The 12566-nt window shown below is 47.3% G+C and overlaps 1 protein-coding gene across 1 annotated transcript in view; it reads left to right on the forward strand.

Annotated features, from left to right (window-relative positions):
- The window catches only part of DYNC2H1 (dynein cytoplasmic 2 heavy chain 1), a 1714832-nt gene that overhangs the window by 245267 nt on the left and 1456999 nt on the right, over positions 1–12566 (forward strand). Inside the window, exons 14-15 of the mRNA XM_085621461.1 lie at positions 238–399; positions 9936–10034. Of these exons, the coding sequence (XP_085477587.1) occupies positions 238–399; positions 9936–10034 (261 nt within the window). The remainder of the gene's footprint in view (positions 1–237; positions 400–9935; positions 10035–12566) is intronic.

The following is a 12566-nucleotide window of genomic DNA, read 5'->3' on the forward strand; positions in this document are numbered from 1 at the left end:
TGAAGTGAGTGTTGATTATATTATTAAAACATTGAACACGAGAGGGACTAACTTTTGTTTAGATTGCTGTAGCACATCCAAAGGTCATGCGAGGTGGGGGGGGGGGGGGGCTGGGTGCAGGCCTTGCAGCCAACACTGCGTCACTGTGCACGGTGGGTCAAGGGGCACCCATGGGATGTTGGGTGCAGAGCATTTTGAACTTGATTGCGTTGATTATTGTGATGTTCTTCCTTGCAGAATTCAAAAGCTAACTCTGGGGAATCTGGACATAAAATTCAGATAACTTGGGATAATCCTAAAGAATTGGAGTCTTACATCCAGAAACTTCAAAGTGCTGCTGAACGACTTTCAACTGAAAATAGAAAGTTGCGGAAATGGCACATAACCTTCTCTGAAAAGGTAAATTGTATTGTAGTATTCCTAAATAAAACATTTGCAGTCTAATTATTCAAGTGCTGTTCAATATAGTTATAGTATTAGATGCATATTTATGAATATGAAAGTCTTTTGTTATGGGAGATTGCGGACACATTGTATACTGTTTGATAAGTGAATAAAACAATTGTAATTGTAATAAAAGAGCATGTACTGTGCAATCCTCACCATGGGGCTAGCTTTAGCACATAAATCCGCACTGCTTAGCTACCATGTTTCCAGTCCTAGGATTTCTGTGTGCAAACTATTCTGTTACTTCTAGTCCTTCTAGTTATATTCTGAACCAAGACTAAAATGCCTACATTGCATTTGTCTGTTAAAGGAAAAAGGTGGGTCCTGATGCGTAAGGGTGGAGGTAGTTTCCCAGTGCCGCTTAGTAACAAGCTGACTTTGTCTTGGTCAGTCAGCACTAGGGAAGGGCACACTGGCAGACGTTTATCTGGTGGCATGATGGGGACAGAATGCGCTCCAGAGAGAGCCAAAATTAACTTAAATGTCTGCAGCAAGACATCCTTAAAGGCCATACTTTTGAATCCTCTATCTGAAAGAAACACGTTAGATAGATTCCTTACCTTAGAATATACGCACGCGTCAGGCTGGATCCGGAAAGATTTTCGTCAGCAATACCCTTGCGCGTCGCTAGGCATCGTCTGCGGCTCCGCGTCCGTCGTCGTGATCGCCGGGATGACGTCGTCGGAGTACTTAGATGCCGCCTTCGCGCGCTGACGTCAGTTCTTCTTTTTTCCGCGCCAGTAAGCGCAGATCCGGGAAGAGCATACCCTTTTAGTCACTTTTTAACTAAACTTTTTGAACTTTTTTGGTTCCTATTTCGAGTCGACCTCGACTCCTGGTGCTGGTAGGGATGCCTGGGTTCAAGACGTGCGACGCCTGTCACCGCCTGATGTCGGTCACGGACCACCACCGCCTGTGTCTCTACTGCCTTGGGGCCGACCATGATGCCGAGTCGTGCCTCGACTGCGGGGCCTTGACCTTGAAGGCTAGGTGGGAGCGGTCCCGCAACCTGCTCGAGATCCGGCAGTCGGCTCTGCGCCGCTCCAGGTCCCGGTCGAGGAGGAGGTCGAGGGACCGGTCGCGGAGCCGCAGCCATCACCGCTCGTCGGGGTCAAAGTCCTCGCATTACGTTAAGTCGAGGCGCAGTGAGAAGTCGAAGAGGCGACATCGCTCTTCTGAATCCCCTCGCCGTTCGCGCATCTCGGCGAGGGTTCGGGTGACACCACCCGCGCGGCTCCGTCGGAGCCGCAGGGGTCGCATCCGGCCCCATACCCTTCGGTCCCTGGGCCTGATGCGACTCCGACGGAGGTCCGAGACTTCCTTGTGGTCATGAGGAGTCTCGCTCCGCCGTCGAGGCCTGCCGGCGTGCCTTTGGGCCCTGCAGGCCCAGCAAGCCGGCGGCTCTGGCCCCGGCGCCGTCGTAGACTTTGGTCCCGACGTCGCAGGCCCCCGTGGGATCCAGGCCTGGATCCCGGTCGACGCCGGTCGACCTTACGGCCCCTCCGCCGGTGCCGACCCCTTCTGTGCCGTCACCGGCGCCGTCTTCGGACGACGTCGTCCCCAGGTTTAGTCTCGTTCCAGGCCCGGCGGCTTCCCCAGCGCCGATGGATGACAGATTCATCTACTGCCCGGCTCCGACCTTTCCGCCTGTCTACCAGGAATCGGATGACGGGGACAACTGGGAGGGGTCTGAGGACCTTCTGGCACAGCAGTGCCATCTAAGCCAGGACTGGGCAGGAGAGCTGGGGGATGCCTGTCCGGCCTCCATCTCCATGCGTGGATATTGAGCGGCGGCAGTTGATGCCATTTGACTTGCCTTCTGAAGTCTGTGATGTCATTCTGGCAGCCAGGCGTCCCTCCACTAAAACGGTATACGCCTGCAGGTGGAACAAATTTGTGGCATGGTGCACAGCAGAGGCTGTGGATCCCCTTTCCGCCCCTCTTTCAGAAGTTCTTCTCTTTCTTCTTTCCCTGGCCCAGCAGGGCTCTGCTCTGGGCACCCTCAAGGGATATCTTTCAGCTGTTTCTGCTTTCTTACGGCTTCGTGATCAGCCTTCTATTTTCAAGTCCCCTGTTGTTACTCGATTCTTTAAAGGCATTACTCATATGTTTCCTCCTGTCCCTTTCGTAATGCCTCAGTGGGACTTGAACCTGGTGTTGACCTATCTGATGTGCGCTCCTTTTGAGCCACTTCATAATTGTCCTCTTCGTCTTCTAACTCTTAAGACTGCTTTCCTGGTTGCCATCACCTCTGCTAGGCGGGTGAGTGAGCTCCAGGCTCTCTCTTCTAAGCCTCTTTCCTTTCTGTCAATCCTGGCAAGGTTGTTCTCAGGACTCGTCCTTCCTTTCTCCCTAAGGTGGTAACTGCCTTTCACATCGGCCAGACTGTTACATTGACCACCTTCTTTTCGCCTCCACATCCCTCGAAAGAGGAAGAGAGGCTCCACCGTCTGGACTCAAAACGAGCACTGTCCTTCTATCTGGACCGTACGAAACAGTTCCGGGTGGACGACCAACTCTTTGTTGGCTACGTGGGTGCTAAGAAGGGGCGGGCAGTGCACAAGCGAACCATCTCTCGGTGGGTCGTTCTGTGCATTAAGACCTGTTATTCCTTGGCTAAGAAGGAGCCTCCTGTGGGGCTGAGGGCCCATTCCACTCGGGCCACAGCGGCTACTACTGCCCTGGGTCGGGGAGTTCCTCTGCAGGACATTTGTCAGGCAGCTACGTGGGCCTCGCTGCACACGTTTGCTAAGCATTACTGCTTGGACAGCCAAGTCCGGAGAGACGGCTTCTTTGGCCGTTCCGTTCTCCAGGACTTCTTGGTGTGATCTTGGTTCGCAGACCCACCACCGGGGTTGGTATTGCTGGGTTATCTATTCTAAGGTAAGGAATTTAACTAACGTGTTTCTTTCAGATGAGCAAGTTACTTACCTTCGGTAACGATATATCTGTAAGAAACATTAGTTAGTTAGATTCCTTACCGCCCCACCCATCCTCCCCATTCTGCGTACTGATATCTAGGGTTAAGGTCATCCCTTTCAGGGCCCTAGATTCATGGCACCTGTGTCGGTCTCTTGCATGGCTCTGCGTTCCTGGCGCGGAAAGCTATGTACAAGAACTGACGTCAGCGCGCGAGGGCGGCGTCTAAGTACTCCGACGACGTCATCCCGGCGATCACGACGCCGACGACGGACGCGGACCCGCAGTTGACACCTAGCGACGCGCAAGGGTATTGCTGACGAAAAGCTTTCCAGATCCAGCCTGACGCCTGGGGATATTCTAAGGTAAGGAATCTAACTAACTAATGTTTCTTACAGATATATCGTTACCGAAGGTAAGTAACTTGTTCCTCAGCACTAGCTACGAACCTGGAAATGTCTGCTCAGTATCCAGCTCCTGCCTCGGATCCAGGACCATCTTCAGCAAGAGCCTGCCCACTGTCAAGGTAGATTTCTATAACAAATGCTGAGAATGATGAGGGCTGCCCTCTAGTCCATTTGACCCTACAACAGTACATCTAGAGGATGGAGTTATTTTTTGGGTTAGATTTGGTTGCTGTTCAAATCCTACAACACGCCCCACATGATGAGGTAGAGGCAGATGATTTGCATCCACCTCATTATGTAGATGCTGGCCTATATCTCATTTTGCAAAACTCCAGCCGCTATCTCTCCAGAGTATGCCTGGGATTCACTTTTAATGTCTCAAATTGAGGAAAGTGCCTCCTTTGTGGTAGTAGTTTGCAGGGTGGCGGTAGTCCTGAAATTTCAGCTTCCCTTAGAAGAGGCTAAGCTAAGCTCCTCACAGACATTTTTACCATTGAACTCTCGGTCTTTGATGCCTTTCAACAATGCCGTGTCAGAAGACCCGCTTCCTACTGTTTGGTAAAAACCATTTTCAGCTCCTGCTGCTAGACACCCCAAAATTTTGATGTAATATTCAACGCTGGAAAGCCTTCTTGTACAGACCTTCAAGAGTCAGGTAAGCTCTAATGTTTTTCCTATTTCTCCACCAGATAGAGAATCAAAAAGAATCAATGTTATGGACAAAAAAATATTTTCTTCTGCCAGTTTCTTCTGCCAGCACACTTCTTGAATGCAGTTTATGTTGGGCTGTTACACGCACTTTTGTGACATGGCCTGCAAGGTAGTGCTGGCTTTGCCAAAGGATAGATGCAAAGGCTTCACTCAGACAATACATGATAGTCAGGATACTGCAAAGTATGCTCCATATTTTGGACTGAACGTAATGGACTCTTACGCCTGTGTTATGAGCACTGCATCATAACTGAACCACTCGCCCTACTGCATTCCACTGGATTCTCAGGTGGACTCCAGCCTCCTTAGCGGTGGACGTCACCCACGTTTTTCATAATTGCCCCCGGTGAGCATGTTAAAAACTGGAGAGGGGATTGAATAATGGGATCAACATGTTTCTGCCAATCCTAATAACCCTAAAAGGAAGTGTATGGCATTCTTCAGGACAGAATATCTAAACCTTATCACTCTGTGAGTAAAGTATGCGTGAAAAGAACCAAGAACAAAATGCACGTACTTTCAATGCTACAATCACTGGTCCACAGTCCTTGTGGCTTTGACCATCGTTGTCCGCATCCGCAGAGATAGGGTATGTTGGCCCCAACTCGCCAACCTTAGACAGACCAGAGAAAGGCTTCCAAAAATCCATTGCCGTTAGAGACAGTCCGTCAAGAGCCGGGAGCCACCATGAGTCATTTTTTATTTCCCTTGACGTTCTTCTCATTTACACTCTGTCCACCCTCTGTCCAACATCATACAGCTCACATGATGTAACCTCTGACACACCATCCGCAAGTGCTCCTATCCATTTCTGGTAGATTTGTAGACCACACCACTTCCATTCGTGTTAGTGGTGTGAGGTGGAACCCGATGAATAAGCATGCCACCCAAGGGTGAGTGAGGGTATCTGTCCTTAAAATACAAACAGTTTTATTTGCTAATCTTCCTGTTCTTTCAAAGAGATTTGCACTTTGAAAGCAAAACAAATTAGCCAGTTGCTTTATGTATACTCCTATGCCAATTTGATGTTACAATTATTACTACAATCTTGGGATTTATAACTAAGTCAGAGCTAGCCCAAGCAAAGCTCCAAAAATGTCACATCACACATCCCTATCTATTATTCAAAAGCATCTTCAGCCATATAATTATTTGCATATATCACCTAATTAATTTACAGCATGCCAATTCATGTTTGTTATCCCGAATACCTTACTTCACTATTGTGCTTGCAGTTGTAATACAATCTTTCAGCATGTCCCCCTCAGCATCTTGTCCGTGTGCCATACTCCTCACTTTTCTTGCTTGTTTTTTTAGCGTTGCTTCCAGTGATTTTCTATGGAGAGGGAAGGGGGCACTCCTGCCAAGGACATTTGTTGCCGCATCTGGTCGTGCAGCTCCGAATTAGCTGAAAAGCCAGGTCTTGAGGCTCTGCCTGAAGATGTGCAGAGTAGGGGAGCGTCTGATGTTGACTGGGAGCTCATTCCAGGCTTTGGCTGCGAAGTAGGTGAAGACTTTTCCAGCCGCTCTAGTTCTCCGGATGCACAGGGTTTCTTCTAGTGCGAGGTCGGCGGAGCGGAGGTTCCTTTTGGGTACGTGGAACGAGACTCTTTCGTTGAGGTATTTGGGTCCGGTGTTTTTGGAGGGATTTGTAGGCGTGGGTGAGTAGCTTGAAGGTTACTCCCTTCTCGACGGGGAGCCAGTGGAGGTCTTGTATGTGTTGGTTGATGTGCTCATGTCGTGGGATGCCGAAGACGAGCCTGGCCGTGGTGTTCTGGATGGTCTGGATTTTGTATAGCAGGGATTTGTTGTTCCCAGGGTAGAGGGCGTTTCCGTAGTCCAGTCTGCTTGTTAAGAGTGCATGGGTGACGGCCTTTCTGGCTTCGGGGTGGGGGGATCCACTTGAAGGTCTTGCAGAGGATGCGGAGGCTGTTGAAGCAAGTGGAGGTGACGGCGTTGATCTGTCGGATCAGGGTGAGGGAGGAGTCGAGTATGATGCAGATGTTCTGGGCGTTGTCCGTGGGGATGGGGGTGTTGCCGAGGGCGGTGAGCCACCAGGAGTTGTCCCAAGCTGAGGGGGTTGGTCCAAGGACGAGGACTTCTATCTTCTCTGAGTTGAGCTTCAGACAGCTGCTGCTCATCCAAGCTGCAACATCTTTAATTCCTTCTTGGAAGATAAGTCTGGAGGATTCTGGGTCCTTTGTAAGGGAGAGGATGAACTGGGTGTCATCGTCGTAGGATACTATGCTAAGTCCATGCTGTCTGCCGGTGGCGGCGAGAGGTGTCATGTAGATGTAGAATAGCGTGGCACTGAGCGATGATCCTTGGGGTACTCCGCAGTTGATCTCTGTGGGTTCGGAGAGCAAAGGCGCATGTCTTATACTTTGTGTTTTGCCGGCGAGGGCGGAACGGAGCCAGTTGAGGGCGGTTCCCTGTATGCCGTCGTCGTGGGATCTGGCTGCGAGAGTGCAGTGATAGATGGTGTCGAAGGCTGCAGATAGATCAGGTAGGATGAGGGCTGCGGTGTGGCCTTGGTCGGGGAGTGTGCGGCTGTTGTCTGTGGCGGCAAGGAGGGTGGTCTCAGTGCTTTGGTTACTGCGGAATCCGGACTGGGAGGAGTCGAGGATGGTGTTCTCTTCGATGTAATTTGTCAGCTGGGCGTTGATGATCTTCTCTGTGATTTTGGCTGCGAAGGGAAGGAGAAAGATGAGTCGGCAGTTCTTCAGGTCCGTCGGACTGCAGAGGGTTTCTTGAGGAGTGGCTTAACTTCTGTGCATTTCCACTCGTCGGGGAAAGTGCCATTATCTTATACTTTTAGTTAAATTCACTATACAGCTTTCCAGAAGCTCTTCACAAGTAACAGGCGGGTGTGAAGCCTTTTCAGTGGCCATCATTTGTGAGATGCTGTTGAGGGTGGTTAGGGCAAAATCGAAGTGTCCTGAAATAGTAGCAAGTTTCTCTTTTGTTAAGCTGATATGACCCTCATTACAAGTGGCCCACTAAAATCCTCGAAAATTCCCCCCACCTCAGAATTGCTGTTACTGGGGTAACAGGGCATTATAAGATTTTGTGGAGAGTGATGTTCTCGTGCCCGTTCCTACATGTTTTCCCCAGTGGTTCACATAGAGATTGCTACTGCTTTGAGGAGCCCAAATCCCCACGTAAAACACAAACAAGTTATAATTCCCTTGGGCGCACTACCTCCAGTTGTTAGGCCCATTGGAATTATTAGGGTGGTCATAATGAAGGCCTAAAAGTCTTATGATATCCAATGAGACGGCATAAACTCAGTAGAGGAGTGACCCTGAATTCTCTGAGACTGAGTCCTCTAGAGCACTATATAATTGGACAAACTATCCCCTGAAGGTTATAATTGGAGAATGATAATTGCCCTTTTTGGAGTCCCTGGCTATGCTCTTTCATCATTTCTCTGGATGGCACCATGGCAGATGCTTAGTGGGTGTCCAAGTGCGCACCTTAGAGGGAACACAGCCTAGGTGTCACTTCTGCAAGACCTAGTGTATTAGCAGTTAGCAGTCAACAAGCAGTTCCCTCTCTGTCAAAGGAACTGTGCTCCTCTTCTGGCAAGCGAGAGGATTTATTATGCTCTCGCTTGCTAGAAGCATAGCACAGTTTATTATGGCTTGACAGTAGCGGTCAAAGCTCCCACCAAGCCATAGCAAACAGTTATGTCCCGGGGGTGGGCACCCTGGGACAACACAGGCCCCTGGCAGTCCCCAGGGCCTTTTTTATTTAGGGTCTGCCCGGGAGATAGCGGCTTCCAGGCCCAAGAATGGGCCATGTGGCCCCCATCCCATTTTTAACAAAATGATTTTGGCCTCGGGTAGGTGGTGGTCCCTGTTGCCTGGGTGGGGTCTGTGAGGTCCCCCTATTTGAAAATTAAACAGCCCTGGGGAGGTGATGGTCCCTGGAGCAGGGGCAGAATCCGTATGGACCTCCCCTGCACTAAATTAATAAATTAAATAGCCCGGGGGAGGTCGTGGTCTGCATGAGAGCATGCGGTTCCCCAGCATCCTTTTACTATCGTTTGCCCCAGGGAGGTGGCGGTACTGAGACCCCCCATTTCATTAGCATTTGCCCTGTGAAGGTGGCGGTCCCCGATGCTGCGGGGGAAGCCGTAATGGCCTTCCCTACACTAAATTTAAAAAATAATATCTATCCCCGGGGATGTAGTGGTCTACGGGGCTGCGAGAGTCGAGGGGGGGCATGCGGGTTTCACGTATCATTTTACTATTGTTTCCCCTAGGGAGGTGGCAGACCCCGGGGCGCGGTAGGTGCTCCCCCTCCCATAATTAAAACACACTACCCCAGGATTTGGCCCACCCTGGGACTTCCTGAAAAAGACGCGCTCGAGCCTGCTAGTCTTTTTTTTTTCTTTCTTTCTCAATTTTGCCGCTGATCCACCTGCAAATTCACAGAAATATGTCATTAAAAAAATGCTTTTAACCCTTGGGGATCTCCCTGTGGGGCCCCACCATGATATCTGGGGAGTGAGGGTATTCCTACCCTGCCACCGTTTCTTTATTTTTTTTTAAACAAATTTGCGGGACTCTGCTTAAAGCCGAGTTCCAAGATGGGTGCCAACACTTCCTGGTTAAAGTGTTGGCAACCAATCAAATTTCAGCACAGGGTCTGTGGATCCACAAGTCCACTTCAAGGATCCGCACCCCAGATATCTTTTTTTTACCTTAAATATCTGTAAAACTACTGAATGGATTTACACCAAATCACAAAAAGCATGCTTTCTGGACCAACATCTATCTTTCTGCCATCAGCAGTTTGGGCTGTAATCGTGTTCATAATTCCTATGGGAAAACGTGTTTTGGGGCCCCCCTTTTTTCTCGCCCCCTCTTGATGGATCATCCCAAAACTTTCAACACAGCAGCTGAAATGCTTAAAGTATAAGATTTGAAAATTTTGTGAAGATTCATCAAGCAGCAAAACAGAAAATGCTCTACCAATGGAAACTATAACTGTCTACTGGTGACCGCAATTCCCCAGGAGTTATGGCTAGCTCTGCAAAGCATAGCTCTCACACCTGCCATGAAGACCATAACTCACACATCAAATGCAATGCTTGTGACCTTAACCTTGATGTAACAGATGATTTAACAAACTATCTCACTAGTGTCATGGCCTATTAGATTACCATTAACATTATAAATTCCACAACTTTGTATGATGGATGATCTCTCTGCTTACGTGTTGAAGATTAAAGATGTGGTGTGAAGTCCTCTTAATTGTTGTGAGGTCACGGTCATTGAATTTGGAGTGTGATATGTATGGCTCATTTAGCTGCTGAGCTTTCTGGCTGATTTTTCCCAATTGTTAAAATGACAATCTTCCTGAACTCATCATCTGGTTGGTGACAAAGTGACTAGTAGTCCAAGGACATATGTGATGAAAATGTCATTCTCTTAATTTGTGCAGGTCGTCGCTCTTATGAATATTGACCTACTTCGACAGCAGCAGCGATGGAAGGATGGGCTTCTGGAATTAAGGGAAGTATTCTCCAATCTTGAATCTCAGGTAAGTCTATATTGTATAGTGATATTCAGCATGCGTAAATTAACTAATACAATGGAAACATATACCATAATTATATATATTTCAGATTGCTTGAAGGATACTTTTTTAAATTTCATGTTGTTCATCTGAGCAGGTCATTTGTCATTGGCACCAAACTAATTCAGTGTTTCCATAAGACTCTGCAAACAGAAGCAGCTTTTTGATACTTTTAAATGGGGAAGTACTTCTGATGCACCACCTTGTTTCAATAGCACTTCTGCTGCTGAGACTGTTCTTTCATGCCATCCTACCTACTGTAATGTGTATCATGATTGCATTTACTTCTTTAAAACTGAAGGCATTTCTCCCTCAACAGTTTATTTGACATTGTCAATTCTCCAGCATTTCCCTCAGTTTACTCTAAGCCAAATTGTTTCCAACCTTTTCTGTAACAAGAGCTACTTATATTCAATGAAAATCATCCTGAGCTACTAATATCATTAGCGTTGTATTAGTGACCACACTAGAAAAGATTACATTAGTGGCTTCAATATCCAAGATCACTAGCAGTGATCACCTCAGTACATCAGGCAGGATTGCCAGCAGTATTGTAAAAAAGGCTTTATCAATTTTCTAAGCTTCAACCAATGTATTAAATTGCAGCGATAGCTGCAATGCCTCTGGCACCAAGGTTATGATATTGTTAATAAGTCTGCAAAGCCACATTTTCTATTACTCAAATATCAGCTTTAAATATGTTTTGAAAATTGAGCCATTCTTCTCAAAACATCAGCTAATGAATTCTAAAAATTCACACATTTTCATCTCAAATACACACTTCCAATTTTGGTATATATATTAATTCAATCAAGTTAAAGCGTCTACTTTTAGCTACTCACAGGTAGGTGGAGAGCTACCAGTAGCTCAAGAACTACTCGTTGGAGAAGCCTGCCCAACCAATAAGGTTTACTCGAGATTCGGCAAAGCAACACATTGATATCTGAAACTGTGCTGCAAGTTAGTATGACAAATACCATGGCCAGACATATGAGTCCCTGATCCTAAGGGTAGCCTTGTGGGTTTATCTTAGCCCACACCCACTAATTGATATTCATTCTGTTGGCATACACCTATAGCTGAGACCAACCTGAGCGGAAGCCCTTGAAGCTTCTCATAACTGTGTGGGTCCATAGACTTTCCGTGCTTTTTAAGGGATTGTATTTCACAATATATATTTTTTGTGTAACAATTTTCATTGAGATTTTAACTTTACAGAAGGATGTACATAATATAAGTAAAAGAAAATCAAAATAATCAAGGAATGTTTTTGCATTAGACACAAGCTTAATGGCCATTCATGTCCGATAACATATACAAAAAATATGGCAGTGATATGCTGCCACCTCCCCTATGCATTTCATAGTATTGACGTATTGGCTTGCTGCAATATAAAGTGCAGTAAGTAAAAAAACGCAAACACACACACATACAAGTCTTTGTCGCGGGGTACAAAATCCATCATTAGTGTCAGTGCTTTTAAAAACAATGTGTAAGAAGTGCATTATGAGAAATGTAGTTCCCAAGATTGTAAAGAAGTGAAAAGAGTGTGATAATGCACTGATCTTGATTCTAATGTTAGGTAACTTAATCTCCTCATAATAAGTCCTTGCTTGTTAAGGACCAATTGTTAGCCATTATCAAGGATGCTGCGGACTAAGCACTACTGCCTTACATCTCAAGTATGCAGTTACTGAATCTTTGACAGAGCTGTATTGCATGGCATACTTGGTTAATCAACATTACTCCTACCTCCCAGTGAGGTATTGTTTTAGGACTCATTCATAAGACGAGGAATCTGCTGGAAGATGTGTACATCTGAAGAAAAATGTACTTTCTTTCTGTAATGATATTTCTGGTGCTTACGTAATGAAATTTTAGGTGCTGAAGATCATGTAAAATATTAGCTTGTCAGTGTAGCGCATCAAAGTTTCTTGGTATCAAACTGCTGGAGCCTGGAGGATGATGGTCGCTCTCCTTCAGGGCTCTGAGTGTTTCGCTTCATCTTTGACATATGATGGGAGACTGAGTTGCTGGTATGGTTATTTAGATGAAGCACTGGAGTGGGAAACTGTCAACTATTCAGGCAGCTGGCTGTTTGCTGCTGATTGTGCCCCCAAATAGGAGCTGGGACATTAGCCTGTGATGTCGGTACAATCCTAGATGGTGGGCATGCAGTGAGAGTGTGCGCAACTGGCTCGAATCACGTGAAATGATTATGTGGCGCCCTCCCTGCCCTGCTCCACACCGACATACCTTGGTCAGTGGTACAAGCCTGATCTGACCAGATGCTGGGGACAGTGCAAAAAGGCCAAATGAGAGGTGGCAGTAACAAACTGGCCTGCTGATAGCCCTGGCTGCTACACTTGAAAGTCACAAGATGGGGGGGGGGGGGGGCGTGGCTAGCAGTCAAGCAAGATGGCCGCAGCCTAACGTAGCTCCGAGGGTGAAAGAAGCCTCCGTAACTAATCCGGCCACTTATCCTTTCAGCAAACG

Source organism: Triturus cristatus, chromosome 8, assembly GCF_964204655.1.
Source record: "Triturus cristatus chromosome 8, aTriCri1.1, whole genome shotgun sequence".
Taxonomy (NCBI): Eukaryota; Metazoa; Chordata; class Amphibia; order Caudata; family Salamandridae; genus Triturus; species Triturus cristatus.